This window comes from Gossypium arboreum, chromosome 5 (assembly GCF_025698485.1).
Source record: "Gossypium arboreum isolate Shixiya-1 chromosome 5, ASM2569848v2, whole genome shotgun sequence".
In the NCBI taxonomy this organism is placed as follows: Eukaryota; Viridiplantae; Streptophyta; class Magnoliopsida; order Malvales; family Malvaceae; genus Gossypium; species Gossypium arboreum.
The window spans coordinates 9,948,127-9,972,327 of NC_069074.1; the positions used below are offsets into that span (position 1 = coordinate 9,948,127).

At 33.3% G+C, this 24,201-nt stretch overlaps 6 protein-coding genes across 7 annotated transcripts; 5 read left to right on the forward strand and 1 right to left on the reverse strand.

The window, feature by feature from the left end:
- The first annotated feature begins 78 nt into the window (after positions 1-78).
- On the forward strand, positions 79-3,385 carry LOC108450017 (transcription factor IIIA-like). Of its 2 annotated transcripts, XM_017747435.2 has the most exons (7): positions 79-287; positions 815-986; positions 1,109-1,234; positions 1,918-2,206; positions 2,330-2,565; positions 2,732-2,875; positions 2,989-3,385. In XM_017747435.2, exons 2-7 carry the CDS (start codon positions 855-857, stop codon positions 3,142-3,144), a joined length of 1,083 nt encoding a protein of 360 aa, XP_017602924.1. In that variant the 5' UTR covers positions 79-287; positions 815-854; the 3' UTR covers positions 3,145-3,385. The 2 variants fall into 2 exon arrangements, with proteins under 2 accessions (XP_017602924.1, XP_017602926.1); XM_017747437.2 differs by lacking the exons at positions 79-287; positions 815-986 and adding an exon at positions 1,648-1,828 and having other exon boundaries at positions 1,108-1,234.
- A 182-nt stretch (positions 3,386-3,567) lies between these two features.
- Positions 3,568-5,641, reverse strand: LOC108450016 (uncharacterized). The gene is made up of 4 exons (XM_017747434.2): positions 5,072-5,641; positions 4,387-4,942; positions 4,028-4,119; positions 3,568-3,941 (listed from the first exon to the last, which is right to left on the reverse strand). Exons 1-4 carry the CDS (start codon positions 5,563-5,565, stop codon positions 3,797-3,799), a joined length of 1,287 nt encoding a protein of 428 aa, XP_017602923.1. The 5' UTR covers positions 5,566-5,641; the 3' UTR covers positions 3,568-3,796.
- A 1,927-nt stretch (positions 5,642-7,568) lies between these two features.
- On the forward strand, positions 7,569-9,175 carry LOC108451849 (SNF1-related protein kinase regulatory subunit gamma-like PV42a). Its single transcript, XM_017749542.2, has 3 exons — positions 7,569-8,073; positions 8,176-8,527; positions 8,610-9,175. Exons 1-3 carry the CDS (start codon positions 7,634-7,636, stop codon positions 8,949-8,951), a joined length of 1,134 nt encoding a protein of 377 aa, XP_017605031.1. The 5' UTR covers positions 7,569-7,633; the 3' UTR covers positions 8,952-9,175.
- A 255-nt stretch (positions 9,176-9,430) lies between these two features.
- On the forward strand, positions 9,431-11,209 carry LOC108452412 (phosphatidylcholine:diacylglycerol cholinephosphotransferase 1-like). Its single transcript, XM_017750198.2, has 3 exons — positions 9,431-10,303; positions 10,468-10,605; positions 10,785-11,209. Exons 1-3 carry the CDS (start codon positions 9,881-9,883, stop codon positions 11,073-11,075), a joined length of 852 nt encoding a protein of 283 aa, XP_017605687.1. The 5' UTR covers positions 9,431-9,880; the 3' UTR covers positions 11,076-11,209.
- A 441-nt stretch (positions 11,210-11,650) lies between these two features.
- On the forward strand, positions 11,651-14,020 carry LOC108450769 (palmitoyl-monogalactosyldiacylglycerol delta-7 desaturase, chloroplastic-like). The gene is made up of 5 exons (XM_017748530.2): positions 11,651-12,415; positions 12,494-12,634; positions 12,729-12,869; positions 13,363-13,469; positions 13,579-14,020. Exons 1-5 carry the CDS (start codon positions 11,786-11,788, stop codon positions 13,775-13,777), a joined length of 1,218 nt encoding a protein of 405 aa, XP_017604019.1. The 5' UTR covers positions 11,651-11,785; the 3' UTR covers positions 13,778-14,020.
- A 6,899-nt stretch (positions 14,021-20,919) lies between these two features.
- Positions 20,920-22,595, forward strand: LOC108451922 (protein LURP-one-related 12-like). Its single transcript, XM_017749630.2, has 2 exons — positions 20,920-21,480; positions 22,055-22,595. Exons 1-2 carry the CDS (start codon positions 21,256-21,258, stop codon positions 22,448-22,450), a joined length of 621 nt encoding a protein of 206 aa, XP_017605119.1. The 5' UTR covers positions 20,920-21,255; the 3' UTR covers positions 22,451-22,595.
- Positions 22,596-24,201: the final 1,606 nt, after the last annotated feature.

The following is a 24,201-nucleotide window of genomic DNA, read 5'->3' on the forward strand; positions in this document are numbered from 1 at the left end:
AGAATTTCGCCCTTCCCATTCGAAATTGAGAACGTCAAGTTACGTCATGTGGGGTCCATTACGAAGACTAAAACGACGGCGTAGAGCCTTAAATTAGGGTTTCAACTTTGAAACGAACCCTTGTGCAACTTATTTTCCACTTGCCCCCCTCATGAACGCGCAGCTCAACCTCAATTCTGAAGGCTGGGGAGTGATATTGCCCTAGATTTCGACATCTGAGTTCAGAATTGCGCCGCTGTGGCTCTTTAAGAGGTGCCTTGTGGATTACTTGGTTGGGATTCTTAAAGGTACCAAATATTTGCAGAATTTCTACAGCAAAATTATATGATCATGCATCCGTAGGATTAGGTTAAAAGCTATTGTGATTTTATTCATATACATGTTGCTGAATTTTGAATCACGGACTTAATTAGATGAAGATGCTCATGGCCAGCATTCGATCGTGTTGTTGTATGAGCTAAAAACAATTGGATTTATTTATTTTATTTTGAATTGGAATATAATTTTAATTATTGAACTAGCTGTTTAGTTGATCAGAAGTCTAATTGAACAATAAAGTACCTTGGTATCTTTCTCGAGTCAATCTCAGCCCGAAAATGAAACTTGATTGAGCTCAAGCTCTTCAAGCTTAAAGTTTGGAGTTGAGCCTCGAGCTTGATATCCTTTGCTTGGTTGGGAAGCCCCTAGACCTAGCAAGAGCACTAGGTTTTCTTATCTTTCATCCAAGTGTCTCTAATTTGCTTTGGTCTATATTTGAGGTCGGTTGAAAGGTCTACATGCTGATCCCTCTGTAATTCTCAATGATCACTTGCAGTGAAAACCCACTTTCTTCCGAGAAAAATCAGTGTAATCAGATGGATGAAGAAAAAGGAGAAAGAGTATCAGGACCAATGTTCAAAGACATAAGGCGTTATTTCTGTGATCATTGTGGAATTTGCAGATCTAAGAAGTCTCTCATCACCACCCACATCCTAACCCACCACCCGGTACCTGCTTTGATTCTGCATGGTTTATTCAATTTTTCTAATGACATAGGCCAATGGATTCTTCTTACTTTTCTTTAAACGGGTTTATGCTAAACATTCTTTTCAACTTCGGTCTGGTTCAGGAGAAAATAGACAATGGAGGAAAGGAAGAAGAGGAAGTTTCCATGTCGAATGAATGCCAAGAATGTGGTGCTACTTTCAGGAAGCCTGCTCATTTGAAGCAACACTTGCAAAGCCACTCTCTCGAGGTACCTTTCTTTTACAAGTATTTAGTTCCATTTGTATTCAAGGTTTTTAATAATGTTTAATAAGCTAATTGATCAAACCTCTCTGCCTTTTTTAGTTATATATATCTATATGTACATAATAGTTTTTAAATATTTAACAGTTATAGTTGACAAAAGCCATAGTGTAGAGCATGATTTTGGTTTTTGTTAATTGTGTTTATGATAAATATATATCAGTTTTCATGAAGCAAATGTTAGATAACCCAAAAGAAGTCCCTAAGGCAACAATCAAAGGAAGCTGCGCTTGCAGACAATCTGTCATTCCCCTTAACAACACCTATTGTTTTGTCTTGTACTTTAGTACGGCTTATGATTTATGTCTAGTTTGTTTTTCTTCAGAAGTACATGTATATTAAGGATCAATACTTTTGCAGGAATCGTTTCTTTTTATGAAAATACCAATGGATGTTATTGTGTGAAGCATTGGATCCCACAAAGAGAACTCCAAAATGCGAGAGGCTGCCTTGTTTGACTTGAATGAATCAGTATCAGGTTGGGAGACCTCCTGAGAAGCTTCATCAAGTGAGCCTCGGTCACGCTGTGTGGTACTTGAAGGTTTGAAGAGTTGTTCATATGCATGTATGGTTCATTTTGGTTGCTACTTATACAAGTAGGTTCTAATACTTATTTTTCTGTTTTTTCAGAGGCCATTTGTTTGTTTAGTTGATGATTGCCATGCTAGCTATAGGAGAAAAGACCATTTGAATCGTCACCTTCTTCAGCACCAAGGAAAACTTTTCAGTTGTCCAATTGAGAACTGCAATAGCAAATTTGCGTTTCAAGGCAACATGAAAAGGCACGTGAAAGAATTTCATGATGAAGGTTCATCTTCCTCTGATGCTGCAAGCCAGAAGCAATATGTCTGCCAGGAAGTAGGATGTGGAAAAGTGTTCAAGTTTGCATCAAAGCTGAGAAAGCATGAAGATTCTCATGGTAAGTTGCTTTCCTTCTTCATTTCTCAAAATTAAAGCATGTGATTTGGTGATGACGAAGAGAAGTAAGCTGATTGGGAGGTGATGTTTACATGCCTAATGAGTGCTGTTAAAATTATTACAGTTAAGCTGGATTCAGTTGAAGCCTTCTGTTCTGAACCAAGTTGCATGAAATATTTTACTAATGAGCAATGCCTTAAGGCTCATGTGCAATCATGCCACCAATATATTAATTGTCAAATATGTGGGGCAAAGCAGCTGAAGAAGAACATCAAGCGGCACCTTCGATCACATGAATCAGGAGTTGCATCAGAAAGAATTAAGTGTGATTTTGGGGGTTGTCTCCATACATTTTCAACTGTAAGATACTTGTGAACCTTAAATATGCAATTTATTTACAGTTAATCATAAGAAGTTGAATGTGGTTGTTTTGGTCTGAAGTGTGGAATACTGAAATTCTTTTCTGATTATGAACCTTTTTTTTTTTTTCCTTTTATCACCAAAATACTGAAGTATTCTATTACAGAAATCAAATCTGCGTCAGCATGTCAAGGCTGTGCATGAAGAACTCAAGCCTTTTGCATGTAGCTTCTCTGGTTGTGGGATGAGATTTTCATACAAGCATGTCAGAGATAACCATGAGAAATCAGCACTCCACGTTTATGTTCCAGTAAGTTATTTAGTTGTCAATGATTAAATGCTATTATAAGCTTGTTTATTTCGTTATAGGTATTTTTCGTGATAGACAAAGAGTAATGATTGTAACGACTGTTTCCTATTCAGGGGGACTTCATAGAGTCGGATGAGCAGTTTCGGTCAAGGCCAAGGGGTGGGCGGAAAAGAACATGTCCCACTGTGGAAATGCTTATTCGAAAAAGAGTTGCTCCACCACAAATGGATACGATGATGGATCCAGGGCCTATTCAGGGTTGCTCTTAACAGATGAGGGCCAACACTGATACTAAATGGGTAAATACAGTTCAGTTAACTTGTATTTTTTAGGTTAATATAATGTATAGCATAAAATATCATAGGTTCTACTTCTCTTTTCTTCTGTAATAAACTAAAGTTAGTAATGGATGGGCAGATGTATATTATTATATATGTATTGTTGCCATTTGTGGCTATTTCATCCATAAAATTAATAGTTCTAATACAATAAGCTTAGTTAATTGTAAAACGTCATCTTCACCCACAAAAGAGCCTTTGCCCCTACTGTGATCGGTCTCAAATGCCATTATTATTTTGTAAAATGAACGCTTTTAAAAATTCTGTAAATATATAGCACTTTAAACACAACTATGATAAAAAGAAATAACACAACACGAGTAAATGATTCAATACTTACTGATGTTGTTACTATTTATAATTATAGTGAACAAAAGGACTGAGATTGGCATCAAAATGCAAATCGTTTAAAAGGTATTCGTACAAGAAGGCATCAGTTAGGTCGGATGCCAAAATCCAAAATGGCATGGGTCAAATTAATCATGAAAGTCTATGCATGATTATCATACACTTCAATCAGTGAGTTCGAGCAGCAAGCATAAAATAATTTACCATCATTTTAGTTAATAAAACGGAGTTAGGGTTACTCTTCGGCAGATGTCTTACTCCTTTTACGAGTTGCTATCTTCTTATGCTTCATATTGCTAGCAGTTATAAGTTTATAATCAGAGACAGGCAGTTCACTTAATTTTCCAAACCTTTGCCCATAAAAGTGCCACATCTCTGCCCTGATCCCATGTTGTCAAATGAGGAAATAAAACATCAGTAGAGATTTACCGAAAGTATGCCAGAACGATGTTGTTAGATGACTTACCAATACGCCAAGAACTGAAATGGTGCATATTTTGCATAGATAAGCTCAACATCCCTTCCAACAGTCTGTACAGTACAACTTTTTGAATGAACCTGCACGTGCTCGGACTCTAGGTCAGTGTCGAATATGAATGCGTCTCATATGAGTATACTCAATTTATTTTATATGTTTTTCCTTATTGGGAAGATCATACTTTCGTGCCTATAGTCGAACATATGTTATATGTGGTTCTTGGACATGGATAGTTTAAAAGAAAAGATAAAAAGTTCAGGTAACATAAGATTAAACCGCTATAGAAAGCTGAAAAAGAAAATTCTTCAACAAGGTTCATTGGCTAGGGGAATGAATGGCTGATTTACCTGCTTTAAATGCCTGATAGTTTCAGAATCAGCTGGAATCACATGGTAAAATCCCATACACATGAGCACATTGGCACATGTGAAAGGACCGAATCCATCAATTTGACGCAGCCGCTGAGATAGCTTATCATAACTGGATAAGCTTGTTTCCTTGCAATCTTCTTCCAATTGCGTTAGTTGAATATTGCCTTGGACAACCCCTTGCGCAAGTTTCAATATTCGACTTGCTCGGTAGCCAAGATTGCAGCGTTTTGCAAGAAAACTTTCATCAAGTTTTGCTAGTTCTTCGGGACTGGGGAAGCTTCCCATGCCTACAAAGTCATGGAGTTCTTGGGAAAGCTGAAGATCTGACACTGAATTATCTACTTTGGACTCTGTGAGTTTGCTTTCTAAACGGATGGAAACTTTAGACACCCTCAACTTTCTCTTTGACTCCTTCCCTGCCGGCGTTTTAGGAATGAAATCATCTTCAGCAGCCTTTGAACTAGAAATTTGGTGTTGAATTTCAAACTGAAGCTCACAAAGTGCCTTAGCCATGCTCAAAGTTCTTGAAAACCTATAGAATGTAGGAGGTACTCTTATTTAAATTTGGCCCCAGGTGTATATAGCGGCATTATATCAAATAGGTTAAGGACAGTGCAAAAAATTCAATGGTGATAAAGGGATAATATATGAAAGTACATACTGGCAGTTACAGAGAAGAATGCACTTGACCATGTCTTCAAATAGAGTAGGGGATCTGAAGACTCTCCCACTGAAACTCCTCAAATACTCAGTTGCTTCTTCTTCTCCATGTAATGCTTCCACAATGCTACGAAACTCTCTCACCTTGTTCTCCTCGGACTCCGACAACCGCAGCATTCTAGACACCTGGTTTAAAAGAGAGTGGCGGTGCAGTGGAGAGAGGGAGGATGCACCGTAAACGCGGAGGTAGAGAGTGGAAGAAGAAGAAGTGGGCGGCTGAGAGATGCCGACGGTGACTGTAAGAGGAGGAGAAGTGAGACGAAAAGGGCGAGAGAAGGAGCGGGAGATTGGATCCCAGTGGTTAGGGGCCAACATGAATAACCCATGGCTGCATATTGCCTTCTCTAGCTCGAATCCTTCCGCTGCTTCGCCTAGTGGCAGCTCTATCAACAATTTGCTACTGCCATTGCCATTCTCCTCCTGCTCCTTCGCCATTTCTTTTTCTGTATTTCGACTTTTCACGGACTACTTTGCTTCTATTTTTTTTTTACCCCTTAAAAAAAAAGAGAAATATATATATAGAGAGAGAGAGAGAGAGAATAAATATATGGTCGTACTTTTATATTCCACTTAAATAAATTATAATTTTTTGAAATTAATAAATTATATATGAAATTTTCAACAAATAAAAAATTTACAACAGTTCATCCTTCTATTTTATATTTTACTTAGTTATTTCTTCGATTTAATAGGTAAAAGCATTGCTTTTTGATATCTTTAATGAAAATGAGTTAGAAAAAGGAAATAGTTGTTCTATTAAAATTATATAACTTATTTTAATAATAATAATAATAATAATAATAAATTTAATTTTCGATTTTTATTCATTTAATCAGTTACTCTAATTTTATCTTTGACTTCTCTCACTTGACATGATATTATTTTAATTCTTTATGTTAATAATTTAAAAATTAGAGAGAGAAAACAACACATTTTTTATAAAACTTTTTAGAAAATCAGCACCTTTTTATAATTAAAAAACGTAAGACATTGCAATCAAACTTGCGTTTTTCACTATTGTTGGTATAAAATTATAAAAAAATTATCTTTCATTACAATAGTATCACTAAACTAGTAAATATATTTATTTTCACCTTTAAAATTATCATTTAACTAAGTCTTGACTTAAATAAAATGATAATTAAAATTTTTATTAAATACCAATTTATTGAATCGTATTATGATATTGTATAAAAATTGGGAATTTTAAAAATTGAATCTTTATAGCTTAAAACATCATAATAGAATAGCTAAACGACTATTCTAACCCCTTCAGCTTAATTAATTTGTTGGGAGCAAAAAGTCAATAAGAAACATCTCAGTCAGAATGTCATCACTCAAAAGTATCTTGGTTGCATGTTCCTAGTGGTCATGTGCCAAGCCCTCTTGGACTGACCGGAGTTCAGTTTCATAAAGACAAGACCGGACACATGTACTTGCTGCCGCCCATGGTCATTTATTAAGCAGCTACAGACATTGTGCTCTAATGGTTTAGGCTTAGATATTTCCTTCACTGGCATTTCAAGTTCCATCACATATTTACAGGAGCTTATAAAAGTCATGTTTCAACTAAATCCCTATCATCATTGGATAAGATATTTTGTTTTAATCCTGAGGAATCTCATGACAAGTCACATCAAATTTAACCTAACAAGAGAGCATATGAATAAATTATATCAACAAAGTAAAGTCACATGAATCTAGGAACTTCAGATTACATTCTCAAACAGGTTCCAAACGAAACAATTGCATGTATGTATAGCATGTGATGGCATTAAAGTAGTTGGCTTTGACTTTTTTAAAATGAAAACTTATTATATATTTGTTCGTATTTTGATTCTGGGTGATGAAGTTTGGTCAATCATAAATGTTGTCTGCTGGCAATCTATACAAAGCTTGAAAGATGGAAGTGTGTATTACCCCCAATTTTGTTTTAGGGGAGGAGCACTGGGTTACAGGCAGCTTTTCGGATACACACGTATTGATATTGCTTTCAATAATTTAATCAGGAGGGAGGGAATTAATCATTAATTAGCACGGAACTTGAAGTTTGCCTCTCTAATATTATCTTAAAAAAAGCAAGTATCTATAATTTCTGGGTTTTTCATTGATCTGTTTCATTGCTGAAGATGGATTAATAACTAAGCTTGGTAGGTAGGCTCGTTCTCAAACTGGGCCTGGGTTCCACCACGTGTATCAATAGTCCATCTGTCACTCATCTTCTGCAAAGTGAATAATTTGGACCCAAGAAATGCCAAATGGCCACATAATCTGAATGGGCTTGCCACGTGTTACTTAAGGCCTTTGCATCTTCTAGCACATCCCACGTGGCTTCTCAAGCTTTAGCCATGCAAAACTTACTTTGACACGTGTATGTAATTATGGCTGCAACGAATATCACGTAAAATGATTTTCTACGGACGGATAACCTTTCCTTCTGTTATAAGTGGCGTAGTTTAGGAATCGGAATTAGCAAAACAGTTATACAAAGTACAAACCAAAAATGCAGCAACGAAAGGACGAGCAAGAAGCCACTGCCGCTAAAACTACTCTGCGGTTACTGGAGAAGAAGGTGAAAGATATGCTGGTGGACCAGGGGAGACTAGTGGAAGTACCTTACACGGCCACGCTAGGTGACACCATGAACGCATTGGTGGCCAACAAGGTGGTGGCGCTACCGGTTGCTGCGCCTCCAGGTCAATGGATAGGGGCTGGTGGCTCAATGATTTTGGAGTCTGATAAACAGACGGGGGCTGTGCGGAAGCACTACATAGGGATGGTTACCATGCTTGATATTGTGGCATATATTGCTGATGACGATGGTAGTAATGATCAGATGACGGACGTTGCTAATCTTGAGAAGAAGATGATGGTGCCGGTATCGTCGATTATAGGGCGCAGTTTTGAGGGACTTAGCTTATGGACTCTAAACCCAAACACAAAGTACGTATCTCTTTTATAACTTAAGAAACTAGAGGAAACTTTTTCCATACATTTCATGGCCAGTGAAGTACTTATGGTAGTTTGTTGACCCGATTGGTGCAGCATTTTGGACTGTATGGAATTGTTTAGCAAGGGAATCCACAGGGCCTTGGTCCCAGTGGACAGTCAAATGGAGAACATTCAAGGAGTTGAACTTGTGGAGTCTGCATCCAGCTATAAGATGCTTACACAAATGGACTTGCTGAAATTCCTCAAGGACCATGCCTCTGAATTGGGGGAGATATTATCAAGCAGCATAAAGGAAATAGGTTGCTTAAACCAGAATGTTTACGCCATAACCGATCGTACCAAAGTGATAGATGCCATCAAATGCTTGAGGACTGCCTTGCTCAATGCTGTCCCTATAGTTGAGTCCTCTAATGATTTTGAAGAAGATCACCGACAGCTGGTAGATGTAAGTCTCTCTCTTCTCAAGGAGTTTATTTAAATCATTTGATTCGGTCAATCCCATTTTCGTGATTCGTGTTAAATACCAGGGCGAAGGAAGGAAGCCAATTGGAACATTTTCAGCAACAGATTTGAGGGGTTGCCATCTTTCGGCACTGCAGACATGGTTGCCTCTAAGGGCACTGGAATTCACCGAGCTAGTCTCAAGGAGCCCTTTATTTGCATCCAAGGAGGGGGTGTCGGCGCCAAAGGAAATGGTGAGTTGCCAGCCGCAGGCGGCCCTCGCAGAAGTAATTGAGAAGATCGTATCGAAGCACGTGCACCGAGTGTGGGTGGTTGATGAACAAGGATTACTTGCGGGGCTTGTTTCTCTCACCGATATAGTTGGAGCCCTCAGGGTTTCGTTGTTGTCAAAGATTGACGTCATGTGAACTTCCTTGTCTTGTTGAGAGACGTAACATCTTAGAATCTTTGTTGTCTGCCTGTGCTTTCTGTATATTATAAATACTTCCTACAAACCTAATCTTATCTGTTTCTAGTGTTGGTTAGCTTTTTCCTGTCGTGCATATTATTTTACTTACCTCACCAAAATATTCATGTTTTTTCAGATTTTTTTAATCTGACTGAGCAATTAAATAATATTTTAAATCTTAAATTACGGTTTATTCAAAATAATTATTCAATTTAACATATTCAAATTAATAATAACAATTAACATATACGAATCGAATTAGACTCATGAATAAACTCTCATTAGCCTCAAATCCTCCTACTACTACTATTACTATTATTATTATATTTAAATATGAATAAACTCTCATTAGCCTCAAATTCTATTATTATATTTAAATTTATATTTTAAACTCCGACCCAAATAAACTAAAGGGCAGATTTTTTTGTTTAATGAATTATTCCCAAATAAAAATGTAAAGACAGAGATCCCAATTCCATTATTCTCTTTGCAATTGCTCCTAGTTCAAAAGATGGTCTATTTCTTCGTATAAAAGAAAGGCTGAGTTTAAATAGAAGTATATAAACTAACTCCGAGAGAAAACAATATTTAAAACAGAAGTTTTCGACTTTCCAGCATTTGAATCGCGCTGGCGTTTTGAAAGATCCGTATAAAAGGTTTTTTGGCCAGGAAAAATCAAACCCACGATAAAAACCAATGAAATGAAACTTTTCTAAATTTTAACAAAAACGTTAAAAAAAAAAATTTTCTCCCTTTTCTGGGATAATTTTCTCACCTACATTTCTTTGGAAACTTCGCCGTTGCATTTTTTTCTTCCATTTCCTTTTTATTTATTCATCCAGCAGTATCTTCTTCTCATGTTTCGTTCTATTAGCACTGTTAACAACCATGAAACGGGTATCTTCCGCTAATGTTTTCAGTACCACCGCCACAACGACCCTTCTTACCTCTCCTTATAGACCTCCCGATAAGGGTAACTGCAGAAGCAACAACGTTAAAGTTATGGGCAATAAGAAAGCAGGCGCTCATGGCAATGTTGCATATTATCACGTTTTTAATGGCGGTGTTCATTCTGGGAAACCCTCTTTCATGAAGTGGACACTCAATGACGTTGTTAACGTGGTGAGATCTTATCGCATACCCTGTGTTTTCGCGGTGGGGCTAGTGTTTTTCATGTACGTGGAGTACACGATCCCGATGGTGCCCCATTCCTCGCCGCCCTTGGACTGGGGGTTCCTCCTCACCCGCTCTTTCCATCGCGCGTTGGCTTCGCGGCCTCTACTTAACACGGTTTTAGCAGCTCTTAATACGGTAGTTTAAAGCTTTTAATTTTTCTTTAAAGATCCTTTTTCTTTTTTCCCCTTTTCTTGAATTTAATCGCTTGATGTACTTTGAATTTGTTTGCAATATTAAGCCAAAAAAAAAAAAATGGTTTGAACCCAATCCAACTTTGGTTCCATTTATGTTGTGTTTAGGTGTTCGTTCTGGTGCAGACAGTTTATATAGTATGGGCATGGCTAATCGAGGGTCGGCCAAGGGCTACAATCTCTGCTTTGTTCATGTTTACATGTCGTGGGATTCTTGGTTGTTCAACGCAGCTCCCATTACCTCAGGTTAATACTCCATTTTTATGTTTTTCCATTTTCCATGTTTTGTTTTATCTTTTTTTCGGCTAAGATAGCACTGTCTTTTTTCTTTTCTTTTGTGTGTGTGTGTCTATTCTTTTTCACATGAAATCGAGACTTTATTTTATAGATATTAATTTGATTGTAAATTGGTTGATGAATGGCAGGAATTTTTAGGGTCAGGGGTAGATTTTCCAGTAGGGAATGTGTCGTTTTTCCTTTTCTTCTCAGGGCACGTAGCCGGAGCAGTGATTGCATCGTTAGACATGAGACGAATGCAGAGACGGGTAATGGCTTGGTTATTTGACATTCTCAATGTGCTTCAATCACTCAGGCTGTCAGCTACCAGGGGTCATTATACTATTGATTTGGCTGTTGGCCTTGGTGCTGGCATTTTATTTGATTTTCTTGCTGGTAAATATGAACATAGCGAACCTCCACTTCCTCTCGTTCCATGAAAGAGATTTGTTAACCCTTCACTCTTTCAATGATTTCCGGATTTAGATGCTAGTCGGCAAGCTTCATATATGTATATATTTTCTATCATACTGTAAACATTATCATCTGGCAGTGGTAAATGGCAAACACAAAACTCTCGCAAATTAAAAATTCCAAAAATTAAATATACTAATACCTAACGTATATCCGTATTTTGGTATTTCGAGTATGGTAACATAATTATTAAAGGGTCCGAAACCGATGGGATTTTGAGTGGTACCTATCACCGACCGTGTGGCCGAAAAGGGTCGAGTTGAGACGGAAAGAATGACCAAGTTGTTGCCATTTCTCGCACGCTTTTGCGGCTGTTTTTAACTTCGCTAGACAAAGAACTCAACTTGGCAAGATAGGATAGGAGGACAACTTTGCTTGGAAAGGGGGAGAGAGGAGACCAACAAAAATATGTGAATCATGGCAACTAGATTAGTTAAAACAAGTAAAGGGCTAAAACAAACAAAACCCGACTACAAAAATATATGGATGTCGTTTCACCACATCTCTTCTCATCTAAACAGGCAACAAAGATCACCTTATCAGCGCATCTCTGTTGTCCTATTCATGTGCCACTTCCTTCTTCTATTATCCACAATTTCTTCCCGCATTTTAAAAGACTATATAATTTGACAATAACCCCAAAATCTTCAAATTTGGCTTTAGCTAAAAACCGACCATGGCTTCTATAAAACCCAGTTTTTATTTTGAACCCACTAATGGAGTCGACACCATAATGGCTTTAATCACATCAGCATTGTTAAAGCCCAACTCCTTACCTTTTTCACCTCTTCAAAGAGTAACACCAACAGCCAAAACTAGACGTTTCTCTTGCAAAGTCCTAAACTCTGGCCATCCAGACTCGGAATTAAATCAAATACAGAGAAAGCAGAGTCCTTTGGATTCAAGTTTTGTAACTCAATTACGTAGGAGTTGCAGCAATGGAAAAGTGTCGGCTTTGGCTAATGGGGTGTCAGTTGTAGCAAAAGAACCAGACCATGATTTGAAAACCCAGGGTAGAATTTTGTTCTCTGATGTGGTGGTGCAAAAGAGGAGGGAAGTGTTTTGGAGGGGAAACTGGAACGCTTTGGATATAGCCTCTGCAGGTATTGTCTTGGCCATGCATTTACTCAGCCTTTGCGCACCTTTTTACTTCAATTGGCCTGCTTTTTGGCTTGCTGCTGGACTCTATTTGGTATCTGGACTGGGGATTACATTGTCTTTCCATAGAAATCTTTCTCATAGAAGCTTCAAGCTTCCGAAATGGCTGGAGTACCTGTTTGCTTATTGTGGAGTACAAGCACTTCAGGTCTGTTCTTTTCAATTCCTTGAGAAATACTTCCATGCGAATGGTAATCTCATTTGATTGTTGGTTTGGGGATTTCAGGGGAATCCAATTGATTGGGTTAGCACACACAGGTACCACCACCAATTTTGTGATTCTGAGAGAGACCCCCATAGCCCCATTGAAGGGTTTTGGTTTAGCCACATGAACTGGATCTTCGATACCAGCACTGTAATTGAAAAGGTACGTCTATTTCTCTATCTCTTCCTCAAACATGTAAGGTCTCATATATATATATATATATATTCATTGTTTTGCATCAATGGAACATTTACAGCGTGGAGATTCAACCAATGTTGGGGATTTAGAGAAGCAACCCTTCTACAGGTTCCTTCAAAGCACCTATATCCTTCATCCAATCGCACTTGGAGCTTTGCTATATGCTCTTGGTGGGTTCCCATTCCTAGTCTGGGGAATGGTAAGCATGTTCTTCAATTTCTCTGTCATTCTATATTTTGAGGATTGGCCTATTTTGTTTGATTAGTAGGCCTTCCACTTGCCACAGAGCTAGTGGACCTACTTTCACGTGAACAGAACATAGCCCAAAATGACAGAAAGTTGAGAAAGCAAAGCATGCTAAATTCTAGCTTGTGGACTGGATCAGAAGCTGGAAAAGTCTTATCCACTTGATTCTTTAAGCTCTGCCATGCTAATATTGATGCAGTTTCGACAGTTTAACCAAAACATAAAAAAAGAATAAATAACAGTACATTTAAGAACAGTACAAAGCTAACACTGTAAGAATCTTGAGGTTGAGGTTGAGGTTGTCATGCCTGTTGTGTTACATTTTGATTAGTAAGAATGAAGATGAAACAAATTTGGGTTGGAGCAGTTAATTTTCCACATGTGAAACGTGCATTAATGAAGAGAAATAAGCTCATCTGCATGCCTTGACATGAAACAATTGGCAGGGTGTGAGGACAATATGGGTATACCACATCACTTGGCTTGTAAATTCAGCTTCCCATGTGTGGGGGAAGCAAGCATGGAATACTGGTGATCTGTCCAAGAACAATTGGTACTATTACTGAATTCCCTCTCTCGCTCATATATATTTATACATATATATGGTTCTTGTCTGTTGGTATCTTTTTATCAAGGTAGTGGTAAAGAATGTTTTCTTTCAGGTGGGTGGCATTGCTTGCATTCGGAGAAGGTTGGCACAATAATCACCATGCATTTGAATACTCAGCCCGACATGGTCTGGAGTGGTGGCAGCTGGATTTGACATGGTATGTAATCAAGTTTCTTCAAGTTGTTGGAGTAGCAACTGAGGTTAAGCTACCTTCTCAACTTCACAAGCAAAAGATGGCTTTCAACAACTGAGGTGTCTCTATTGGAAACCCTTCTATTCTAATCTTCAGGGCCTCATGCCTTCATTTAAAGGAGCTTGCTTAACAATGATGACCCTTAGCTGTGAACTAGATTTCCTCACTCTTTACCTGAATTCAAATTCCATTATCAACAGCCTACCCCCAAAATTCTTAAGGCTTGAAACTGCAACATTTCGCTGTGTATGTTGAGACCTGTTGCAATAAATATAAAGGTTGAGCCATAGTTAATTTATAACTTTGATTCTTTTCATTGTTAATAAGTATTTATTATTTATTATTTATTTTTATAAAGTTTTTATGCCTGCAATTATCATAATTAATTCGAGGCGATCGTAAATATTAAAATTATTAAGAGATCAAAAATCAAAAACTAATCTGAATTTAACATTAAAATTAGGTATGGATGAATTGTGAATATTTATTATCTTAGGAATACAGCCTCGCTATGCATGACTTGTCTTTTCAGTTATATTTATTTAATAATTAAAATTATAAATAAATGTTCAATATATCAAATTTTATTATTTTATTATTTTTAATTTTAAGATTTTAACTTTTTAATTATATGGTTTTTTTATAATTTAGGAATTTAGATTTATGGGTAGAATTTTTATTTTGTTAAACGTAAAATAATGTTTAATAATTTTTGATAATAAAATTTAATAATTTTTTTGAAAGTATTTTTAATTTTATTAAGAAATGAAATATTTAAGTATACAGTTTACCAATATGTTTTAAGTAAAATTCTTTTCAAAAGTATTGTGAAAATAAAAGCAAATTACAAAAAACTCTCACAATTAAAATATAAGTGTAAAAGTTTCAATAAATGTAATTTACTAATTAATACTAAAAAGTAAAAATACATTATGAAAAAAAGTAAATACCAATAATTCAATTTTTTATAGAAATAATTCAACTTTTAAATTGATAGATTAATTGGAAAAATAGAGAGATTAAAATGACTAATAACCTTAATTACTCTAAAAGAATTAAAGCAATTGTGAAGAGAAAGACCATTTTAACTCTAAAGACTCCAAAGGGACTAAGGGAGTAAAAATCAAGTTTTGATTTTGAGTGTTATTAATTGGATATATTATTCGTTTTTTTTCGAAGGTTTTATTTTATTTTATTTTGTGAATCAACAAACTATCTAAATAAAATTAACATAGACGAAAATTTATTATTGGATCAATCTTAAGAACAAGTAATAACTATTTAAGAACGTATTTGAACACCTGCATATATGTACTCCTTTCTGTAGCCATATTGGCAATTTGATCTGCAATTTGGTTTCTTTACCTTGGAATGTGCTTTATCTTCTACTGTTGTATCGCTTATAAGCTCATATGAATTTTTTGTATCAACGTTGTGGATGAATTTGCTAAGTGTACATCTTGAATAGCTTTGACGACCTTTAGATTATCAATGTGGATCACTTCTTTTTGATGCCCTCTTCTTTATATAAGAGTCAATCCATCTAAAATACCTCAGTGTTCAACATAAAAAACTGAACATAATTTCAAATAACGATTGAAACCCGTGGTCCATTCCCCTTCTTGCTTAAACGCCACCCCCTCCACGTGACAACAAATCTTATATCCATCTTAACGGTCCCATAAGTGAATAGATGAGTCCAATTACCCTTAAATATAATATTCATCAATTAGAATTATTAATTTTCTTTTCGTTCTTGGCTACTTTCAGTTACAATTTTTATTTTGTAACTGACTTTTAGTTCAACTTTACTGTTTACATTTTTAAACATTAAATGATATTATTATGGTGTAATCAATTTTAAATTATTAATTAATTTAGATTGAAAACGTGTGAATGAATTAAATTTATTTAATATATACCATATTATATAAATATAGAAAATATCCAAATTACACTTTTTTTTCTTTTATAACCTATGCTTTTTGAGCATTAGAACAAAAATCAAAGCAATATTCTCATAGTTAATTAAGAAAGTATTAAAATTATTAAATTTAATAAGTTATCCAAATGACCATAAAAATATGAATGATAAACTTTCATTTTGTAACCTTTATATAGAAAAATAATTAAGTTTTAGGAGATTGAAAGTTGAAATAATACAATAAAATTATGCTTATAATTGGCCAAATACCTTCTTACTTTATAATACATGAATTTTAACTATTTAAAAATATTTTTCAGTTATTAAAAAAAACAATGAGATTTTATGATCAAAGTTATAACCTCTAAGAAACTAATTAAAAGGCACAATTATGAATAACCTCTAAAGTTCAACAAATAAATTAAATTAATAGTAGTAAAAAGCTCGTAATTTTAATAATTTTATTTAAAAACCTTAAATTACCCTACTCACTCTAGATGGAGTTGAAAATAAATATATAAACTTTAAAATAAAAATAAATACATAAATGAATTTTAAAATATAACAATAAATTTTAAAATTATATTTTAACATTAAGTAGCAACAAAATCACAAACAATTTAAATGTAAAAATAAAATTTAGAAATAACAAAAAATTAATTCTTTTCCAAAATACCTAAATTATCTTTATTAAATTATTATACTACCTAAATTACCTCATTTACTTTTAATGGCTGACAAAGGAGCGTTATGTGATGACTATACTATTGCTTTAGATTTAGTCACGTTTAGGGTATTTGAGAGGTCAACGAAACTTTGACATGCAGCCAGAATATTGGGTATATATTTGGTGTATTTTTGTATAAAAACATATTCTTTATTCAAAAGATAATCATGGGATGTCATCCCCTCCATATATGTTATGCAATTGTCAAATATGTCATAATTTGGCTTTTGTTTAACTTAACTAGTTTTTACATTTTTCGACAAGTTTTGATTTTCTTTAAACATAAAATTTGATCGCACAGGTGGGTGATGTATAAAGGCAAAAGAGGAAAAATTCTGGGAATCATAATCTACATTATAGCATCATCAATTTGACTAATATCTTTTAAAGCAAAAGAATACATTCATTTTCTTTTTAAAGTTTGTCATTAAGTCCTCTTAGCTTTTCAAGATCTTATGTATTTATTATTTTAAAAATTGTAATTAAAACATAATCTTTTATACGTTTAGAAATATTGAGCAGTAAAACGTTCCATCATACATAGTAACATAGTATCCTAATCAATGAAACGAAAGGGATGAAATCATTTGGTGGAAATTAAGTCCACCCAGCAATGGAGGAGGAGGGCTTTCCAATTACCAAATTCAATTATGACGGAATGGGCCAGCAACTCCCCACACCCTCCACTAGTTATATGATTCCATCAAAAGTCTATATCATTCCTCCATCTCATATTCGCATTTTCTTTTCACATTTCTGTTGCATTTACTACAAATTCATTCTTTTCCATCAAAATATTTTACGGTAAACTACATCCGACTATCATTTTTTTTTTAATTTGGTTATTCTGTCGTTAAATATCTAATGTTCTGGTAATTATTGATTTAACTATCATTTTTTAATTTAGTCATTCAATGAATTGAGATTATTTTTAAGGTTAATTTTTGTTAAGTGCGGTTAAATATCTCACGTGATCCTTATCAATTCAATCATAATTTAAAAAAATCTACAAATAATCTAAATTTGATCCTAAATTAAAAATATATAAATATTTTGAAATATGTATAATAATTTTAAAATATATATAAAAATAAAAATATGCAAAAATATTTTTGTTTTAACGGGGGTAAAATAATAGTTACCAACGCAAAAACACTAAATTTCAAAGAATCAGAAAGAAAAAAAAAATATACATAGATATTTTCAGATCTTTTTTGAAAAATCAACTCCAATTTGTGAGGCGCGTTACAGTTCAAACGCTCAACCGGCTTTGGCTTCTTTTTATTTTCTCCCTGTGAAAGAGGTCACTGCTTAAAAAGTTCTAAACTGTGAAAAATGTCGGTTGTCGATTATAATTCTAAAATGGCTCTTTTCCTCTTCTTTTTCAATTATTTGTTTGAATTATAAGAAGATTTGACAGATCGTCCATGAATTTGTCTTTGTTGAAAAATATGGATCCATATGTCTCATGCATAGTGGCACCTTAATGTTCTTTGACAGTTTCACATGAGTTTTGGAAGGGGGTGTCAGGGTTACTGGCTTTGTTGCACATTATTATGAATTATATAAGCTATTTGTTCATTACGTATTATTAATTTTCGAACCATATTATATAAGTAATAAAAAACACATTTAGCTAAATGGCACATATAGATCCAATAAGTTAAAAGTTGGTGTTAATTACATAAAATGATTTCTATGGTTTTCCAAATTTTCATCATTCTTTCAACATTTTTATTCTATATGGTATAGGGAATTAAATTAGATATAGATTCTCAATTTAATCTTTTTTTATGAACACTCCAGTTTAAGATAAAATTGATGTTTTAACTGCATGCAATAATAAGCATCAATGTGTTGTTTCATAATAAGTTGCTTTATTTTATATTAATGATCTAAAATAATAGTTAGTGTTGGTAGGTATACACTGATATTTTAAAAATAAATAAGTAATGACGAGTGAGAGTCTAATTCCTATTAAGAACGGTCAAACCTCTTAAAAATGAAAAAAATTGCATTTAAATTCCTTTTTAATGTATAAGATTTTAAATTAATAATGATAAAATTACATATTAATCCTTTTAAAATAATAAAATTTTGATTAATTATTTAAAAATTATAAAAATATAAATTATTAAAATGATGATATTACATTTTATTATTATAAAAATATATAATTTAATTCCAACCAACCTAAAAAGAATTTATGACTGGTGATAGCATTCCACCAATCTCTTAACATTCCCGTATATCTGGAAACAAATTTTATAAGAATGTTGTAATTGCTATCTTCAGTCAGTTTGCGAGTTTCTAGCCAATAATGAAATTCTTGGATTCTGTCTGGCCATTTTGCTGGTAGCAAATTATCAAGAGCGAAAGTGGTTCTTCCTATGGAAGTTTTTGGTATGTGTCTCTGTGGTGCAGAAGATGATTTTGGCATATCTTGCATTTCATCGTCGCTTGATTCTTCAACTTTAGTTGTTTGAAATGCTTTCTATAAATCTTCATCTTTTGTTTCTAACTTTATTTTCTACATAACGTATAATATATGTGCACGAGAATGGGAATGGATAAGAAGCAGGAACTGGAGGTGCCATGGCCATGGCCATGGTGCTCTTGTTGATGACATCATCGATTTGCATTATTGAGCTTAAATTATTTTTCTTTCGTTTTCCTTTGGATCTAAAGCATAATGTTGTATAGCTTTTACCCGGCCCTTGTTCTCAGGCTTTTCTTCTTTTCTTTTACTGGGTTGCTGAGGAAAACTAGGAAGACAGTGTCTGTCTATTTTATAATTATAATAATTGTTTTGAAGTTATTAGAATTATACATGTTCAGAGTGGAATCTGATAAGAAAATCGAAGCATTAATAATGATATTATTTTAATTTTGATCTATTCTTACCGGAAAACTGCTAAGTACATTGGTAGGCATAAAGAAATCTATGATTCGTAAATGGATAAATTAATTTAATTTGTTTACACAGGTGGAAAGTAAGTTGAGTCACGGCAGGCATATATTTTATGAAAATAAGTGAATATTTGATATGGTGAAAGAAAATAAACATTAAAACTAGATATGGAATCTATTATTTGTTAGGCCTAAATTTGGAAGAGATTTATTCTTTATTATCAAATTATGAGCCATCAATGGTAGAATTAAGCAGTACAAAGGAATTGATCCAATGTGTTTTGACTTTTCATCAATTAGGTATACTTACCCCTGCATGAAAGTAAAAGTTTATAAGTGAATCAAATGAAGACCTCTCGTAATAAAATTGTTAAAAATAAATATAATTTTTATTAGCTTTCCTTAAAATTATAAAAAATTATAAAATGATAAAATTCGTTTTAGTAAAAACTATAATTTGATATATTTATAAGCTGATTTTCTTTTCTCTCTTTGAAAACTCTTGTTCCTACTTTCCCCAGGGTTAGGCACCTTTTGTTATGTAAGAGTGAGTAATTCTCGTTTATTACAAATTATAAAATACAAAATATCTCCGACTTATATTTATTGTTAATATTACGGCTTTTATCTTATTTATAAATAAATTTTAATTTTCATTTAAATATAATTATTTTTTTAAATTGAATAATAATCTCAACGAATGGAAATTAAAGTCGGTCACAGGTTTTAGAAGGTAATGAATAGCATCAACTTGGAAACTATAAACATCATACTTATCAAGATTAAAAAATTCGAATAATTATAAATTGAACCAAATAGGGTTTATATGGAGTTTGAGTTGGATAAAACTTCAACTTACTTTTGAATTTATTGCTTCAAAAGATTGAGTTAATTAGTATTATACTACCAATTGGTATCAACAGATGTCATGTTAGTGGTATTTGTAAAAGAAAATGAAATAAAGGCAATAAAGGAACAAATATCATTTTCTCTAATTGTTCCTTTCTCATTTGTGAGGTCTTCCCCCACTTTCCATTAAAGCTTGAATAGGACATCATGGTGCAACATTAAAAAGAAATTAATAATAAATAATTTTATATTTTTTATGCATGCTTCTACTTAAACCTTTTTCTATCTCACATTTTCATTTTTTAATATTAAAAAATCACTTTTATATATTAGAAGTGAAATAAAAAGTGCCATATGGCCCACTCTTGTAAAATTAATTCTTTTTTACTTTGGTTAACATGAGTTCAACAGAAAGAACTGTTTTTTATATATATTAGTAAAATTTTGAAGAAATTATTTTTTATGCATCGGATTTCTTTCAAAATATTAATGAATATATGAGATGAATATTTTTTCAAAGTAAATAGTAAAAGAACATCTAAAATCATAAATGTATTAATAGGTCGGCTGGGCACATGATAACCAAAGTGTAGGCAGTGCAACCTTTTCTAAGCAATGGATAAGTTATATAATAGTTCAATTTAAGCAGGTGGTGGACATATTTCAATCGTTTTTAAAACATTGTCCGAGTTGTAAGGGTAATCAACCGAGTTGTACCATAGATAAAACTGAGTCGTACGTATTCGATTCACTTTTTTTATAGTTTAAGCTCTGACTTGTAATTCGAGATTCATTTTCTCTTGGGGGCCCCCGTGCCCAGATATTTTTAAGGGAAATGGAATAGTGGCTTTAACTTCGATATAATTAGTAATAATTAATGTAATTCACATGTTCGAATTTCAGCATCGACTTCTGATAACCCACTCATCTTCTTCCCAGAAAACACTATAAATCCTCCCTTAAACGCTTTACCTTTCTTCAACGTCTACTTTTTTATATTTTCCATTCCTCACATTTCTCCACAAAAAAAGTCTTCCAATTTTTTTCCCAGTTTTTCTTTGCTGCAATAATCAAAGGCAGTGGGATCTAAAGAATCGAAGGGTTGTTTGTATTTTAGGGAAACGAAATGAAAACAGGTTTGGTGGTGGATGGCGATTATGTATATGAAGAAGAGAAGCATCTAACTGTGCTTAAAACTTCGCTTTTCTTCGCCAACGATGGCTTCACTGCTTACGATTGTAAAGGTCAGTTGGTTTTCCGAGTGGACTCGTACGGTCCTGACGCTCGTGACAAAGCCGAAGTTGTTCTTATGGATGCTCATGGAAGATGCCTGCTCACTGTCAGAAAAAAGGTATTTTTTCCTTTCTTTTCTATTTAAACGATATCTCTGGGTTCTGTTCAGTGAAATGGGAAAATAATTGGATTTGCTTTTATGGGTTCTTTTATGATCTGATCTGGATTAATGGGTATAGATTTGATTTCCAAATGGTTTAAGAAACTTTTGACAACTCGTTCATGGTGGCATTTGAACGATTTGATTCGGTTTGTCTGAATCTGTTTAATGAAATGGGACAATATGATCTGATTTGGATTTGGATAGATGAGTAAATATTTGATTTACATACGTTTTAAGAACTTTGGTAACTCGTTCATGGCAGGTTCTGACTTACGAGTCAACTCGCTTAGATACTTTTTCCCCTTATAATTATTTTTTCCCCTTTTTTGGCAAGTTCAGTTAAAGGGATAGTTTTGGTTTTTATCTCAATTTGATTCCCCATTTACGGAAAGCAATATACAAAATCTAATTTAGATTTTTACTAAATGGGGCATTAATCATAATCTATTTCTGTTTTATTCGCAAAGGAGAAAAAAGTATTTTCAATTTAAGTGAGTTAACTCGTCTTCTCCCTTATTTACCTGAACAGAGGCCGAGTTTGCATCACCGGTGGGAAGGGTTTTTAGGGGAAAGAACAGAGGGTCAGAAACCGATCTTCAGTGTGAAAAGATCATCCATTATCGGACGGTGCGGGATGACAGTGGAAGTGTTCAACAATCCAGGGCTGGAGTACCAGATCGAAGGGAATTTCGGACAACGGAACTGCACGATCTTGAACGCGGCCAAGGAATCAGTGGCTGAGATTAAACGCAAAGTTGATGCATCCACTAACGTGGTGCTTGGTAAAGACGTTTTCTTGCTTTCTTTAAAACCCGGTTTTGATGGGGCCTTTGCTATGGGTTTGGTGCTCGTTCTTGATCAGATTAACGGTGACGATTACGTTGAAAATGATGAGGCCGAGATGATCCCTACCACAGAGGATTAATGTGCTGTGCATTTTATAATTTTCTTAAACAAAGAGATGTGGAAAAAAAAGCTGCTTGTATATTATTACAAAAGTAATAAGAGTTTCCTTTGAAAGAAGACTAAAATTCGTTTGGTATAGAATAATTAAATGAAAAATTGGAAAACCAGAGCTTAATTTTCATTTATTTATTTTCATCTCTTTATAAATATTTAAAACATAAATTATTTGGGTGGACAAATCAAATGTTTTTCCACATTTTACTTTTGTTTTAATAGTTCATAAAGAATATAAAAGTACAAATCCTACTTTTATTTACTACACAAAATTAAAATATAACGTGTTTAAGCTTGATTGGAGCCAACCAAATCACTAATCCAATTGACTTTTTCTTGTACATCTTTTAGGGAGTCACAACTCTTTTAATACAAAATTTGGTAAATATTAGATGATTATTGACCAACCAAATCCAAATTTATCAACTTTTGTTAGCTCAAAATTTCTCAACTTGCACATTTTAGGTGGCATTGCTTTTGAGAGCCTATCAAAGTATTTTCTTCCCATCTAATTATCCTTAGAGGATGCCCAGACGCATCAATAGAATGTCACTTATCATATTATTTAAATAAATTCAATAATTCAAAATTAAATTATAATTTTTGCAATTTATTATTTCTAATTTTAATTTATTATTGGAAAATTTGTAATGTCAAAGTGCTACTAATTCCTTCAAAAATAAAACAAAAATTCCTTGAGATTTATAATTAAACTATACCTTCTTATATTTAGACTATTAAAATGAAATTCGATCCCAAACATATAATTCATCCAAAAGTAATGGAAAAACGTAGAGATGGAAGCTTTTTTTTGTCAATTTAATTGTTTTTGTACTAATTATAAAAGACCAACAAATTCAAGGTCGGCCACAAAAGAATAAGTGGATGTAAAAGTGAGGAGAGAAAGAACATTTCATACATGTGGTGGAGCATTTAAATGCAATTTAGGCAATATTTAATAGATTCCAATAGGTTTTATAGTCACACTCGATTTAATTAATAACTAGCGCTTCACCATTCACAATATTTTATTTTAAGAAAATTAGTGAATTTTATGATATATTCTGAGAAAACAAAATTAGGTTGTGGATTACTTAGCTAAACAAACTTTAATAGAAAAAGCTAACATGTAAGTATTTGATGTTCCTCTAGAGAGAATTTATTACCTTATTGATAGAGACAAGCATATGAGTATTACATTCACTCAATAGCAATTTTGTAATTTTAAAATTTTTTTTATATATCACCAAAAAGAAAATAATAAGCAGCGATTCTCTCTAAATAAACAAAGCAAAGACTCTACACTCTTATTTATAATTTATTAGTTTTCGGTATTATATGCATTTATGCATTTATAATTTTATTTCTTATAATTAAAGATGGATTTCTTTAATATTTATTATGAGTTTGAATAAAAGCAAAACAACAAATCTATTGTGCAGATATTTTAAAAGTTAAATTCCATAAATAAAAATTAGTTTGAGAATTGTTATTAGAGTATGATTTAATTTTCATGTTTAACATAATAATATATAAAATAATTTTGAATTTATATGTATTGAAATTATCAAATTAATTATTAATTTTTAAATTTTATGTTATAACATAATTTCAATTTTTTAATTGTAATGTTAAAACTATTTTTAACATTTTATATTTTAAATATTTTTCTGTTAAAAATAAAATTATAATGTTATTAATTAAAAATAAATTCAA

Excerpts from the sequence above, each read along its gene's own strand:
- LOC108450017 (XM_017747435.2), top strand. The coding sequence starts at position 855 with ATGGATGAAGAAAAAGGAGAAAGAGTATCAGGACCAATGTTCAAAGAC. Across the intron at positions 1,235-1,917 it reads TGCAAAGCCACTCTCTCGAG|AGGCCATTTGTTTGTTTAGT; the intron begins GTACCTTTCTTT and ends CTGTTTTTTCAG. Across the intron at positions 2,876-2,988 it reads CACTCCACGTTTATGTTCCA|GGGGACTTCATAGAGTCGGA; the intron begins GTAAGTTATTTA and ends TTTCCTATTCAG.
- LOC108450016 (XM_017747434.2), bottom strand. The coding sequence starts at position 5,565 with ATGGCGAAGGAGCAGGAGGAGAATGGCAATGGCAGTAGCAAATTGTTG. Across the intron at positions 4,943-5,071 it reads ATTCTTCTCTGTAACTGCCA|GTTTTCAAGAACTTTGAGCA; the intron begins GTATGTACTTTC and ends TACATTCTATAG. Across the intron at positions 3,942-4,027 it reads TTTCAGTTCTTGGCGTATTG|GGCAGAGATGTGGCACTTTT; the intron begins GTAAGTCATCTA and ends ACATGGGATCAG.
- LOC108451849 (XM_017749542.2), top strand. The coding sequence starts at position 7,634 with ATGCAGCAACGAAAGGACGAGCAAGAAGCCACTGCCGCTAAAACTACT. Across the intron at positions 8,074-8,175 it reads ACTCTAAACCCAAACACAAA|CATTTTGGACTGTATGGAAT; the intron begins GTACGTATCTCT and ends CGATTGGTGCAG. Across the intron at positions 8,528-8,609 it reads ATCACCGACAGCTGGTAGAT|GGCGAAGGAAGGAAGCCAAT; the intron begins GTAAGTCTCTCT and ends GTTAAATACCAG.
- LOC108452412 (XM_017750198.2), top strand. The coding sequence starts at position 9,881 with ATGAAACGGGTATCTTCCGCTAATGTTTTCAGTACCACCGCCACAACG. Across the intron at positions 10,304-10,467 it reads TTTTAGCAGCTCTTAATACG|GTGTTCGTTCTGGTGCAGAC; the intron begins GTAGTTTAAAGC and ends TGTTGTGTTTAG. Across the intron at positions 10,606-10,784 it reads CGCAGCTCCCATTACCTCAG|GAATTTTTAGGGTCAGGGGT; the intron begins GTTAATACTCCA and ends GATGAATGGCAG.
- LOC108450769 (XM_017748530.2), top strand. The coding sequence starts at position 11,786 with ATGGCTTCTATAAAACCCAGTTTTTATTTTGAACCCACTAATGGAGTC. Across the intron at positions 12,416-12,493 it reads GTGGAGTACAAGCACTTCAG|GGGAATCCAATTGATTGGGT; the intron begins GTCTGTTCTTTT and ends TGGGGATTTCAG. Across the intron at positions 12,635-12,728 it reads CCAGCACTGTAATTGAAAAG|CGTGGAGATTCAACCAATGT; the intron begins GTACGTCTATTT and ends GAACATTTACAG.
- LOC108451922 (XM_017749630.2), top strand. The coding sequence starts at position 21,256 with ATGAAAACAGGTTTGGTGGTGGATGGCGATTATGTATATGAAGAAGAG. Across the intron at positions 21,481-22,054 it reads TGCTCACTGTCAGAAAAAAG|AGGCCGAGTTTGCATCACCG; the intron begins GTATTTTTTCCT and ends TTACCTGAACAG.